General features: G+C 44.7%; 1 protein-coding gene across 1 annotated transcript; it reads right to left on the reverse strand.

Annotated features, from left to right (window-relative positions):
* Nucleotides 1-3,228: 3,228 nt before the first annotated feature.
* Nucleotides 3,229-12,786, reverse strand: LOC143832657 (uncharacterized). The gene is made up of 5 exons (XM_077327384.1): nt 12,374-12,786; nt 8,521-8,646; nt 7,666-7,811; nt 7,168-7,277; nt 3,229-5,336 (listed from the first exon to the last, which is right to left on the reverse strand). Exons 1-5 carry the CDS (start codon nt 12,609-12,611, stop codon nt 5,156-5,158), a joined length of 801 nt encoding a protein of 266 aa, XP_077183499.1. The 5' UTR covers nt 12,612-12,786; the 3' UTR covers nt 3,229-5,155.
* Between the last annotated feature and the right edge of the window lie 1,962 nt (nt 12,787-14,748).

Raw genomic sequence — 14,748 nt, forward strand, 5'->3', positions numbered from 1 at the left:
GGGTAGCCCGACAGGCACTTTTTTAACGATGCCAAGCAAGGCTACTAATGCCCTACCTGTCCTCAGAGCACCTGGCCATGGTGATCCATGTGATAGGTCACCTCCAGAATTGACTTCTGTAACTTGCTCTACACTGGCCTACCCTTGTCTCTGACCTGAAATTGCAGCTGGTACAGAATGCAGCCACTAGAGTCCTCACAGGAACACCTCCGAGGGCTCACATCCAGCCTGTGCTGAGGCAGCTGCATTGGTTGCTGGTTGCGACCCAGATCAAGTTCAAGGTTTTGGCTTTAATCTTTAAGGCCCTTTGCGATCTAGGACCCATATATCTGAGGGACCTCCTGTTGCCTTATGCCCCCTTCAGAGCCCTATGCTGTGCAGGTACCAACTTGCTGGTGGTACTCAGCCTTTGGGAGGTTCACCTTGCCTTGACTAGGGCCAGGGCTTTTTCTGTCCTGGCCCCAGTCTGGTGGAATGAGCTCCCACAAGAACTGAGAGCCCTGCAAGAGCGTTCTGGGTTCCACAGAGCCTGTAAGATGGAGCTCTTCCGCTAGGTCTTCGGTTGAGGTCAGGGTGCAGAAGATTGGAAGGGCCCCTCTAAGTTAGATTGTCATTGGCAGCGGACTGTTGGCACTCATAGATTGTCCCTTGAGGGACAGAGAGGGAGTTGTTTGATTTGGGATGGAGGAGGATAGGCTTTTTTTGCCACCAGGATTTTATGCTTTTAACAGGGGGATTTATGCTTTTAATGTATTTTACTAGGGGCAAAGCCCGTTGTATCCAAGAATACAACAGGCGCTAGAGCTTGGCAGTGGGAAGAGGAAGGGGAGGAGTTGTCTAGTCTGTAAGGGGATGGGATTGAAAGTGTGTGTTGTGTGGGAGGTTGTGGTGGTTTGGAAACAAATGAGGGCATGGGTGTGAAAATATGGGGGCCATTTCGCACGGCTTAAAAATAGCACAATGGTTGCTAATTGAAAACGCTACTAATTTGGCATTACCCATGACGTCGTAGACAATCTGCAACACTCCTGAAACCGATCAGCAAAAAGCGCTTCGTTTTAGCGCTTTCAGGGGAATCCAGAAAAGTGGATTCACCCTCCGGATAGCGATACACTCCGGCAACCAATCTGCAACACTAGCGCTAAAGACCTGTGCGTTACCATTGTTGTGGGTTCTTCAAAGTCCCTCCTCCTGAGCCTGTCCTCCAAACTTCCGGCGAAGCGATCGCCATTTTTTTTTCTCGGAGCGAGCGGGGATAAACGCACCGGCGAGCCTCTTTCTGTTTAGAGGCTTCCCTGGCTTCAGTCCTTCACCTTTAGTCACTAAGCACAAACCACATAAAAGCCCGTTTGCTGAAATAAAGTCCCTTTATTTTTTACACATTAATTCAGCCCAAAATCGGGGCCGTGAGAGGGGGCGGGGATTTTTTTTTTTATCACTCGAGGCAGCGTGCCAACGATCATACAATCAAATGACAGCTCACATTAGGCAGCTGGATGGGTCTCTCCGTTGCAAGGAATCTACCTAGATTCGTTGCTATGGGTCTGTTTTTTTTTTTTTTTTTAAAACCTTTCTTAAAGGGAAAGGGGCTGTTTGGGAGCATGCTAATGGCTGCCCATTGGCTGCTTGACGGCCAGGGGCGGGACGAGCTTGGCAATAGCGCTTCCTTTCTAGCGATTTCTGCCGAGACCGGAAGCCTGTGGGAAACAATCTCTGAAGGGATTGTCTTTCATGATCTCCGTCACCAGCTGGATAGAGGCGGGTCAGCCATGTTGGTCCTTCTAGACCTATCGGCGGCCTTTGACATCGTGGACCACGAGTTACTGGTTCATCGCCTAGCCTGCACGGGGATACGGAGCACAGCTTTACGCTGGATATGCTCCTTCCTCCAGAACCGGTCCCAGAGGGTTGCTGTGGGGGAGGAGTTCTCGCAGCCCTATAGACTCTCTTCTGGGGTCCCTCAGGGCGCGGTCCTCTCCCCCACTTTGTTCAACATCTTTATGCGCCCTCTGGTCCAGCTGGTACAGAGCTTTGGGCTGGGTTGTCACCAGTATGCTGATGACACCCAGCTCTATCTCCTAATGGACGGCCACCCGGACTCCCCCCCGGAACCATTCGCCAGATGTTTGGAAGCGGTGGCTGAATGGTTCGAGCAGAGTTGCAAGAAACTCAACCCCTCCAAGACGGAGGTCCTGTGGTTGGGAGGCAGGGGGTGGGAACAGGCAGCGCGCTTACTCACCCTGGCAGCGGCACAACTTACTATCATGTCCCAAGCTAGGAATCTGGGTGTGACCATTGATGCCTCCCTGACTATGGAGGCACAGGTCAAGAAAGTAGCGGGTCAGGCATTCTTCCATCTCCACCAGGCCCGGCTACTAGCACCCTACTTGTCCCCTGACCATCTGGCCACAGTGATCCATGCGACAGTCACCTCCAAATTAGATTTCTGTAACTCGCTCTACGCTGGCCTACCCTTGTCCCTGACCCGGAAACTTCAGCTGGTGCAAAATGCAGCTGCTAGGGTCCTCACTGGCACACCTTGGAGGGCCCATATCCAGCCTGTGCTGAGGCAGCTGCATTGGTTACCAGTGGCTGCCCAGATCTGGTTCAAGGTTCTGGTTCTAACCTTTAAGGCCATACGCGAGTTGGGCCACATACCTGAGGGACCGCCTGCTGCCCTATGCTCCCTGCAGGAGTTTACACTCTGCAGGTGAGAACCTATTGATCATTCCCGGCCCTAAGGAAGCTTGCCTAGCCTCGACCAGGGCCAGGGCCTTTTCAGTCCTGGCACCTACCTGGTAGAATGAGCTCCCAGGTGAGCTGCGGGCCCTGCGGAATTTGTCAGCTTTCCGTAGGGCCTGCAAGACGGAGCTCTTCCACTAGGTCTATGGTTGAGGCTGGGGTCAGCGAACTCGGGACATCACCCCCCCCCCCGGAGTTAGGAAGTGTACATTGCACTCCTCCATTATCTCTGCTATTAGTATGGGGAGGGATGGGGTATTTTCTCTTTGACACCATGTTGGTATTAATATTTTAATGGGGCTTTTAATGGGTTTTAATGGGGTTAAGATCATTGTCACCCGCCTCAAGCCTTCCAGAAGAGGCGGGAAATAAATCGAAATATAATAATAATAATAATAATAATAATAATAATAATAATAATAATAATAATAATAATAATTATTATTATTATTATTATTATTTTAAATTTGAACAAAATTTTCTTTCACTGTTATATGGTTCATGCCAAATGTTTTTACAGCTGCATAAGACTAGATATTCTTCGGGGAGTGCTAAAAATGACCCCCCCCCCATATTCTTTTAACTGGTCTAAATGACTGTAAATAAACGTTATTTGAAAATTTGAATTTGAGCCCATATTGTATGTCTGCAATCCCAGAAAAAGGTACAATGGACTACCTTCCCCTTCCTCCTGGTGCTCCTTTTCAAATAGCATGTCTAAGATGGTGGAGGTCAGTGTGGCACAGTGAACCACTACTAGGATGAAAAGTTATAAAGGATGTAGACAAAGTAGAATGTGTCCAGAGGAGGGCAACAAAGATGGTGAGGGGTTTGGAGACCAAGGCGTATGAAGAAAGGTTGGGGGAGCTTGGTCTGTTTAGCCTGGAGAGGAGATGACTGAGAAGGGATTTGATAGCCATCTTCAAGTATTTAAAAGGGTGCCATATAGAGGATGGAGCAGAGTTGTTCTCTCTTGCCCCGGCGGGGCAGACCAGAACCAATGGGATGAAATTAATTCAAAAAAATTCCGTCTAAACATCAGGAAGAAGTTCCTGACAGTTAGAGCAGTTTCTCAGTGGAACAGGCTTCCTTGGGAGGTGGTGGGTTCTCCATCTTTGGAAATCTTTAAACAGAGGCTAGATAGCCATCTGACGGAGAGGCTGATTCTGTGAAGGGTCAAGGGGGTGGCAGGTTACAGTGGATGAGCGATAGGTATGCGAGTGTCTTGCATAGTACAGGGGGTTGGACTAAATGACCCATGAGATTCCTTCTAACTCTGTTATTCTATGATTCTATTATTTATTTATTTTAAAAAATATTCACAAACATATTCTTAGCACAGCTCCAGACTGAGAAAGGGATTCAAAAGAAAAGGGTGAAATACAGACCCTCCACCTATACATGCCCTATCTGTTGTTAAATATAAGTCAGACTCTAACTTAGAAAGTTACATATCTTTTACAGGACTTCCATTACCTTCAAGCGTGTATGCCAGCGCATGGCAGTGCCCACCTCCTCCAGACCTCAGTTTAGAGCTCTGCCTGCTTTGATGGAATTAGCACCCAAAGAGACCTTCCTCCTGGCTCCCACGACTTTATATATCTGGTTCAGAATGGGGCTAGCCACCAGGAACATACTTGACACATTCTGAAAAAGCTACACTGGCTGCCAGTCTGTTTCCAAGTCAAAGTGCTGGCTTTGACTTTAAAAGCACTTCATGGCCTGTCAACCACATATTTAAAGGACTGTATCCTTCCATATGACCCTGTATACCAGCTACAGTAATCAGGCAGCCATCTGTCAGTTTGAAGTGGCCTGTCTGGCCCTGACCAGAATCCAGAACTTTTCCATCATGGCTCCAGCTCTGTGGAATGGGCTCACTGAAGAGGTGTGGAGGGCCCCCTCCCTTGAGATCTTGAAAAGGGGCTTCATGGCTGTCTTGTTTACCATGGATTTTGAGAGGGTTTAAATGTCAGGCATTATTTTAGGCGGGGGGAGAGGGATTTGGGGTTTGCAATTTTATCTTTGGTTTTAATTAGGGCTATTTGAACTATTATTGTAAGCCACCTTGAACCAAGAAGAAAGGTGAAATAGAAATAAGTTTGGCCAGTATTTTAAGCCCCACCTAAAGGTTGATAGTATGAAAACAGCCACCATCCCCAGAGAGTTAGAAACAAATTTAATAGTTTTCAAACCTGTATATACATGAAAGTTTGTATCCAGTCCAAATCTCCCTCCCTGAAAAGATGAAATGTCTCCTTCCTTCCTTCTAAAAGTGAGTAACTAGAAGCTGCTTGCAGTGTCTCAAAGAAAAACAAATATAAACTGCTCTCTATGCCACAGTTGCATAGAATAGGATGATACTTAGCAATGGATTCTTTTTACATGAACACAAAAACCTTAAAGAAAACTTTCAATATGAAATACAAAGGGACTGCCAGACACAGGCAAGCCGCATGTTCTTCTCACAAATGTATTTATATTTATTGTTGCACGGAAGAGCATTCCACATGAAGTTGTATTCCTTCTGTAGAACTGCACAATACTCAGATGCTTCATCCACACTATTGTTTGGCTCTCCAGTATACCAATTTCTAAAAAAGAGAATTTTCATTTGTTTTTACTCATACTTAGAGGGGACATGCAGCATATCAGGTAAGGCATGGGGCTGGGGAAAGGGCAACTGTGGCTTCTCTTCTGATTTGTCCTCCCAGGTTTCCCTCTCTTGAGGCGATCATTGCCTCTGAAGGTGGTTCCTGTTGGCAGAGTTTAGATATACAAAGGAGTGCAGCACTAGTCTGCTTTAAGAATAAAATAGAAACAAACTTTGTATAGAATCATAGAAAGAGAAAAATTCTTGACTGTCTAACTGTTCTGTGCTAGAGGGAAGCAGGGAGGAAGTAGGCTCAAAGAACCAGGAGAGTATTTGAAAATCATCAGGAAGTACATTAACTATGCTAACTACACATCTCCTCCAATGCCCCCTGAAAGACACTCTCTGTATTCTGTTCAATCATGCACACTGCAAATCTTGCATATTCCAACAGATCCTGATCCCCTCACAATGTATCTTTGGACTCTTTCTGATATGGATTACTTGTGACATTTTTTTAAATGTAATGTCCTCTGCTAGAGAGTCACACCATTTCTATTCAGTACCATATTGACTTACAGTGTGTGTTAGTATTTCCATCTGTGCTGGGATTGCTGTTTTTTGGTGAGTGGTAGAAAGAATAAGCCGTCTCAGAAATGATGTTGCATGGGGGCTCCTTTGTACCTGCTATGAGGATCTCTCCCATGATGGTGGATTGTAAAACATCTACAGCACCCTAAGCACCCTCCAACTCTTTCCCATCAGGAGGAGGATGCAGAAGATGAGGATTAGAAACCACCTCTGTAGGCATTCATCCCCCTTGAGAGAGAATGAAGTGTTTCTCTCACGTTCTGACTCTAACAATTCCTTGGAAAATTCTGTAGCTCAGGAGGGTTCCCTTTGCCTTTCCCACCAAGCCCTGAGGTAATAAGAGTCACTCTAGCCTTACTGTCTTATGAACCTTGAGACAGGAGTTACCCGTCTAAGGAGAGGCTGAGCATGGATAAACATGTCTCTGCTGGACTAGTTAAGACCCCCATCAAGCCTCTTCTAGAGCAAAACTGTAAGCTCCTTGATTGTATCCCCCTTGAAAGTGAGCCGGCACTGTTTCTGTCTACCCTCCTCTCTGGCCACACCTTCCCATTAGTTGATACATTCCCATGAACCTTTCCTTCCCAGTATTCTCCTGATGGGGAAGAAATGGAGATAGTGACAGATTTTATTTTTCCTGGGCTCCAAGATCACTGCAGATGGGGACTGCAGCAAAGAAATTAAAAGACGTTTGCTTCTGGGGAGGAAAGCAATTGCAAATCTAGACAGCATCCTAAAAAGCAGAGACATCACCCTGCCAACAAAAGTGCGTCTACTCAAGGCTGTGGTATTCCCAGTTGCAATGTATGGCTTCGAAAGTTGGACCATAAGGAAGGCTGAGCGTCAAAGAATTAAACTCTGGTGCTGGAGAAGACTCTTGCGAGTCCCTTGGACTGCAAAGCGAACAAACCGGTCAGTCCTAGAGGAGATCAGCCCTGACTGCTCCTTAGAAGGCCAAATGCTGAAGATGAAACTCAAATACTTTGGCCACCTCGTGAGAAGAGCCTAATGCTGGGAGCGATCAAGGGCAAAAGAAGAAGGGGACGACAGAGAATGAGGTGGCTGGATGGAGGACTGAAGCAGTAGGTGCAAACTTAAATGGACTCTGTGGAATGGTAGAGGACAGGAAGGCCTGGAGGATCATTGACCATGGGGTCGCGATGGGTAGGACACGACTTCGCACCTAACAACAACTATTCTCCTGAGGACAGGTCTCTGAAACTGAAGAAAGTGTAACTCACTTAAAAGTAGGTGGTGTTCCATCAACCCACTTCCAGGTTCCTTTTTCTTCCAGATCACTAAAGCCAATCCAGTGTACATCCTTGGAACTCATCATATAAACCAGAATATCCTAAGGGAATATTTTAAAAAGTAGATGAATTTAACCCTTAGCTGCTGCCTGTAGTTCCCCATCCATGAAGTTACTCCCATTGGACCTGGTTTCTACAAGCATCAGTAACTACCATGTGCAACTGTGCTGCTGAGAACATTCCCTGGAGAAGGTAGAATGCTTCTTCATAAAAACATAGCTCAATGGATTAGGTATTATGGTTTTGTTTGTGAAGGTCCTGTGGTTCAGACCACTGAGATGTAACAAAAATCACAACACTGCACTATGTCTCACAATGACTTAGGCCCCTGTGACTCAAATTCCAGACCTATTCCTAATGGTGGAATAGCTTAAATGCAAAAAGCTCAACATCTCCTCTTGTTCTATACAGCACAAAACAAAGACTCACCTCTTCCTCTTCATGGTTAATCACAACCAAATTGGCATCCTCCTCTTGACAGAGCCTTCTACTATTATTCCAAGCATTATTTTCTGAAGAGTAGTTGTAACATTTCTCATTGAAATACCTCCAACCATCCGGGCATGTAGGAAAACCTACAATACATGGAGCTTTGCAATAACGCAACACAGGTTGAATACAATCTAAAGGTTCTGTTGCTCACAGGATGTTTTTGTGACCCATGTCCAATACATTAATAGTGGGATGCTCAAGAATACAGCTGGCCTGACCTCTCGGCATAGCCTTAATGCAGCATGCAATTTCACCACCAGGGGAGTCACATTGCCAGCATAGTCATTGTGAATGTGTGTTATGTGCTGTCCAGTCACTTCTGACTTATGATGACCCTCTGAACTAATGATCTCCCAAATGCCCTATCATTGACAACCTTGCCCAGGTCTTGCAGATGCAATGATGTGGCTTCCTTTATAATCTAAGTTTATATGAGGACTCCCAGCTTCCCACAACAGCATTCTTGTGTTACAGCCAGCAAGATAAACATCCTTAGCATGAATTTTAAGGAAATCACTGTTGTTACTACCAGTTTTCTACATTAAGGTTCCTGTTCTGTTAGTGGCTGCTAGAATTTGAAGCTAAAACTTGTCACACCCAGTAAAAACTTATTTTAAATAAAAGGAGCCCTCATATTGAAAGCATGGCCATGCTGACTGTAGATTTTTCTTCACCCACCCTGACCTCCCCCCACCCCCCAGATATGGTTGGTCCAGAACTAAAAAGTTATCTTCTCAAGCCTTGGGAAGATACAAGGTCAAGAAATGGTGTAGGTTTCAGATCTGGACTTACATCTGAGTAATGCCATCACAAAAGCAGCCGTTGACATCATGAAAGAAAGGAGTATCAATCCATAGAATATGATAATAGGCATTCTGCTGAAGTCTTTCCATTTGTCAGCCTTCAATACAATCCAAGCTGCAAACAACCGACAAGTGAAGATATTATGGCAGGACTGGAGTATTTCAGAAGCAAGACTATAGTCAGTATAGCACCTGGATCAGAGGTTCCTAAGGTCAGATCCTTGCATCTGTACATATGTTACAAAAGCATAGAATTTGGTATTTAGCACACATACACACAGACAAACATCTTATTGTGTAGGAGCAGGTGATAAGGATAAAATACAGAAACCAGAGCGGCTGAATTCCCAGTTTACTTTAAATTCTTATTGAATTGAAGTGGTATGTCTTTAATCTACATCCTGTTCGCATCTGTTCTGAGATCCCCCCACACCTTTTTTGAGCTATTGATTGGTTGTTGTGCAGCCGAAGCAGGCCCTTTGACTTTCTGTCCTCCATTCCAGCACTGGCTCCATTGTGCCTAAACCTTTGTGCAATAGAAGTGTTTTTCTGCTTTTCCTACCCCTTAAGCACTCATATCAGAAGGAGTTAAAGACAAAGCTGTGGTTGCCTCCAGCTGACACCCCTTCTACCGATCTGCTGCACATGTTTCAGGGGAGGGGAGAGCAACCATTATGGCTCAGCCACCATTATGAATAGACCACAGGGAATTAACTTTAATACAACTATGACTGCTTAGTTAGTAAAGCACTTGCCTTGAAACCATAACTTTATAACTTCAAGGCTGACTGTGGATCTTCTTTTCTCCCCACACAGTTTTAATTTTTTTACTTTTGAAAATTTTTTAAAATGGTCAACAGTTTTATAATATGAGCTGTTCATAAGCGAAATAAGTTCAAAAACTCCTGCATTGGATACACTTTCTTTAAGAAACTATTGTAAAGGGGGGGAGCACTTTTCAAAAGCCTTTACTGATCAGCCACCATAGACACACTGCATTCCAAGTCTCTATACCAGGATTTCTGGCATTTTCTCTCAGTTTTTCCCCCAAAGGAAGACAGAAATGTTTCCTCCTCACTTTAAGAAACTAACTGCCAAGCTTGGAAAGAGAGAGCAACCCATTTCCCTCTCCCCCGCCCCCTGTGAGACAGAGACAAGGCAGTTGGAGGTAGAGACCACTGATCTTTAACTCCTTCTTGTATGAGTGCTTCTCACATTACTTAAAGAGGATTTGTAAATTAGGGGAAACAGCTTAGCAGCATGAAAACTCAGACAAATTTTAGGCAGCACTGGAAATGAAAGGGTCTGCTGCTGCCAGGAGCCAACCAACCACCAGAGACCTCTGTACAATGCCCATGCTAGATACGGGGCTGGGGTGGGAGGCAATGGATCTGCACCTGGAAGAGAGTGCCGAGGGCCAGCATTTCCTTGAAGAAGCAGAGGAAATCCATTCCGCACCGGGATATTTGTAGCAAATTGGTCGCTGAATGAAAAATCGCCATTTAAAATAGTGGAATTCGTTGTTATGCATACCTGCCTTTGTAGTGGAATCCAGTTGCGTTTTGTAGCGTTTCCCACAGGCTTCCGGTCTCGGCAGAAATCGCTAGCCAGGAAGCGCTCTTGCCAAGCTCGTCCCGCCCCTGGCCGTCAAGCAGCCAATGGGCAGCCGTTAACATGCTCCCAAACAGCCCCTTTCCCTTTAAGAAAGTTTTTTTTAAAAAAAAACCAGAACCATTGCAATGAATCTGTGTTGATTCGTTGCAACGGAGAGACCCATCCAGCTGCCTGGTGTGCTTGAGCTGTCATTTATTCGTTGCCACGCTCCCTCCGAGTGAAAAAAAAAAATCCCCCCCCCTCTCACGGGCCCGATTTTCGGCTGAATGAATGTGTAAAAAATAAAGGGAAAATACATCAGCAAACGGGCTTCTCTTGTTTGTGCTTAGTGACTGAAGGGGAGGGACTGAAGCCGGGGAAGCCTCTAAACAGAGGCTCGCTGGTGCGTTTATCCCCGCTCGCTCGGAGAAAAAAAAATGGCGATCGCTTCGCCGGAAGATCAGAGGAGAGAACCAGGGGGAGGGACTTTGTAGAAACCGCAACAATGTTAACGCACAGGTCTTTTTCGCTAGTGTTGCAGATTGGTTGCAGGAGTGTATCGCTTTCCGGAGGGTGAATCCACTTTTGGGGATTTCCCTGAAAGCGCTACAAGGAAGCGTTTTTTGCAGATCGTTTTCAGGTGTGTGGCAGATTGTCAACGACGTTGTGCATAACGGCAAATCAGTAGCGTTTTCAATTGGCAACCATTGTGCGATTTTGAAGGCGTGCGAAAAGCCCCCCACTCTTGGATCTGCCAGTGAACAGGTAGTATGACTGCAGAGTCATTCCTGAGCAATGCAGGTGGGAGGACCAGGATCAGAGTCGAGATCAAGGTCAGGTGCAGATAAGCCCCTAGACTTAAGCTTCCTCATCCTATGATGCTTTGCCCCTTTCTTCTCAAACTGAAGATCCCCAAACCTCTACCCTGGCCATCCTATTGGTCTGTACCACCTACCATATACCTTTTGCTGCAAAATTGTGGAACACACACAGCAAAGTAATTTTTCTTCATAGCAATAATAGTAGGGCTTCCCCAGCTTTTAAAGCAGGGGAATTCAGAAGAGTCACAAATAAGTCTGTCTGAAACACCTTCCTCTTTCAGGCATCTCCGGTTAAGATAGCATCAGAACTGGTCTTATCATATGCTGACAGCTAAAGTAGTTGGGAGGAAGGGAGCTTCATCCTATCTCTCAGCTGAGCCTCTGCTTAAAAAAAAAGATGGTAAATTAAGACCATGAATTTTTAACACTTTCACAGTGGCTGATTTTTTAAATTCTGTAAAATCTATCCCAACATCAGTCTGCCTCCTAGCTACATCCCGTAGATTGAATCAAGAATATATACCATGGGGGAGCTCAGATTCTGGATCCCTATGCAGCTCATTATCAAGGTTCCCATGTGGTCAGCAGAAAAACACTGCAGCAAACAATAAGAAAGGTTCCCAGTTGCTACTGCACATCAGCCATACTTACCGAGATTTGTGTTGAAGTTTCTAACCTAGGCTTAGTCAAAGGCCAGAGCTATAGATGGGGTCTACCTACATCACCTGGCAGCATACTTTCATTTGCCCAACACCAGTTCAATTCACAAATTCAAAAGCTCCGATTATTCACACAGCACATTTGTCCACTATTTCAGTGTTGCAGTAATTTAGAAACACATGATTATGCATATGGATATCCTCTTGGGCCCTGGCCAAGATTCCAGGCTCTTTCATCTAGTGGTTGGGTGCAGAATGAGTTGCATGAGGACTTAGAGTCTCATGTATAATGAAGATGCCAAACCAGAGAAGATGCCAAACCAGAGAGGAATCCCTTATGTTGATCAATCTTACAGTAGTATGAGTTGGGAACAGGACTTGTAGAAAATGTTTTAGGATCCATGTGGCTGAATTCTATGCTCTGGGAACTAAATTCAGCCTTGTAAAATACCTCAGCAAATAAGCAAATATACATTGATAAAGATGTGGCTTTAGAATGTGATGCTTCCGTTTATTGGCTGAAATATACATTAGAACACACATATGAACACAAACACACTTTGCATGCAAGACAGTAGCTACACGTTAATATGGCCACAGTGTGATGTGATTGCACTGGTATGCACAACTGCATTGGTATGCACAATTTGGAACACAACTGTTGCTTCAGCAGCTGCCACCCACTGAAAACCATGGCAGCATTTTATAATGGGTGAAACACAGGACTATGTTTAGGAATAAGAAAGTCAAAATTAAGTACAATGCTTACCCAAAGAAATCTGTTTCCCTTTCTTACAGTGCAGATCTAAAGCAGCTTCGTGAGGCTGTTCCGTCATCTCCCTCCCTTCAGAGTCCCTTGCTGTCCCAGGTACTGGAGACACTTCCGGGATGGAGAGTAATTTCTGGATGAAAATGTCATTTTTATAATCTTCATTCTGGCAGTTTGTTTTATTCTGGTAGTCCTCATCAATCTGAGAGTCCACTTCATTCTGGTAGTCATCATCCATGTTGAGACAGGGCTGCTTCTCTATTCACTCAGCAGTAGGATAGCCCTGCTTTCTTTCTATCACCAACCACTTCCCTTCTGTCTTATACGCCACAGAAGTGTCAGATACCCATGCCATTCTAAACTACACCCTCAACACAAAAGCCTTGATATTTACAGTGTAAAAGTCATGGATGGGGGGAGCGCTCTCCTGAGGTCAGATGTGCCAATTTAGAAAAGAGGGAAGGACTGGCCCTAAGTGATAGGAAAATATACACTGTTTGAACACCCATTGGTTCCACTGATGGTGTTCATTGGCTGTAACCAAGGAGCTGAACATTTAAGATGCTAAGATGTGCCCAAACAAATTCAGATATGTCTGTTTTGTGTAGTTCCAACTTCTTTCAAAAGCAATTATAGCAGCCTCCCCTTTCCCAACACATTTTTTTCTGCCTTCAGTTTTAAAATATACATAGTTAAAAGAATAAACTTCAGTTAGTATTAAGACCTTTGGTATCTGTTCAGTATTATCATGCTTCTGCTTTCCTTCTGTTTACTGACATTGGTGAATGTATACATTTTGTAATTATTAGTTTCCACCCTGAGCTGGGTATCACATCGCATCACATCACTAGAAATATCGCCTAATAGATAGCATAATAGCACTAGTTTTGAACCAAAACATACACCTCAGAAATTAATAACTCAGATGAAGTTGTGATAGTCTGGCCTTGTAACATAAGGAGCTACTGAGCAAGTACATAAGCTTAGATATTTATTGACCATAAAGGCAATCCAGTCAGAAGCTTGTTTCATATCTAAATCAAGGGAGTCAAGAAAAGTACATTCACCTGGGCATCATGTTTGTGTTGAGGTTTATAGCACATCTAGCTATGGATGACTTACCTTATGAAGAGGAATTAGTTTTTATACCCTACATTTTTACTACCCAAAGGAGTCTCAGAACAGCTTACTATTAGCTTCCCTTCCTCTCCTCACAGCAGACACCCTGCAATTTAGGTGGAGCTGAGAGCTCCAGAGGGCTGTGACTGGCCCAAGGGCACCCAGCTGGTTGTGTGTGGAGGAGTACAGAATCCTCAAACCCTGTTCTCCAGCTGTCCACTGCTCTTAACCACTACACCACACTGGCTGAGGCTGATCTAAATGCAGCAGGTCTGCTGAAAATACACATACAGGCTTAATCCTAAACACACTCATTCACGAGCACATTCACTTGAGTGCAATAGGACTTACACCCTGCTAAATGTGTATAGGGCACCACCCTTGAATATCTCCCAGTATGTAGCACCTATGCAGCTACACCAAAGTAATTCTGGTATAAGATAGGAGAGTGTGTCCTAAGATCTGTCTTGGTACTATTGCTTATTTAGCTTACCACCTACTCCTGATGCCCACAGTGACTGTGGCAGTTAGTCACAGTAGTCATGGCACCACCACTAGTTGGATTATCACTGAAATTCCAACAAACTATACTATGCAATGTTACAAGAATTCAGTACTGCTGCCAGGAGGATGGGGGAAAGGGATCAATCAGAGAGTGGGAGCAGAAGGGGCCTTTGCCCTACATATGTGTACTTTGTCATTGAGTGTGTCCAGTCATGGTGGAGATGGACTACCATCCTGTCCAAAATTCCAAGATGACCACTATCTGAGGAGCATGCATTGTAGCTGCTCTCAGGATCTTTTGTTAAGCAGACCAAATTATGGTCAGATAAGGAGTATTTATTTGCTCCAAAATCCTCCTCTGAGATGAGTGGAGTCTGTATTCATACAGCATAGAAGTGAAAGGTTTGAAAATGAAGGAATTGAGTCAAACAAATGCTTGTGAAAATAAGAGATATTTGTACTGCTAATAGGAAACATCTTGTGATACTGTTATATGCTTGTTAGAAAGTAGCCTCTGAGAGCAGGGGGCTTAGAGATGCTGTGTTCACCGATTTTGTTTTGTTAGCAGGCCTCTTTCCTTCTAAGTGAGAAGGCTGCATGTAAACATAGGGTGAGGCTTATGTAAAGGTAAGCCTCAGGTTGGAAGTTTTCACAGATAAACTAATGGCTCACTATAGATAAGCAGGCCTTCACTAAAAGCAGAAGATGTCAGCCTCACAAAATAGGATCCCCTGAATGTCAGAATGAAGTGC

This window comes from Paroedura picta, chromosome 3 (assembly GCF_049243985.1).
Source record: "Paroedura picta isolate Pp20150507F chromosome 3, Ppicta_v3.0, whole genome shotgun sequence".
Taxonomy (NCBI): domain Eukaryota; kingdom Metazoa; phylum Chordata; class Lepidosauria; order Squamata; family Gekkonidae; genus Paroedura; species Paroedura picta.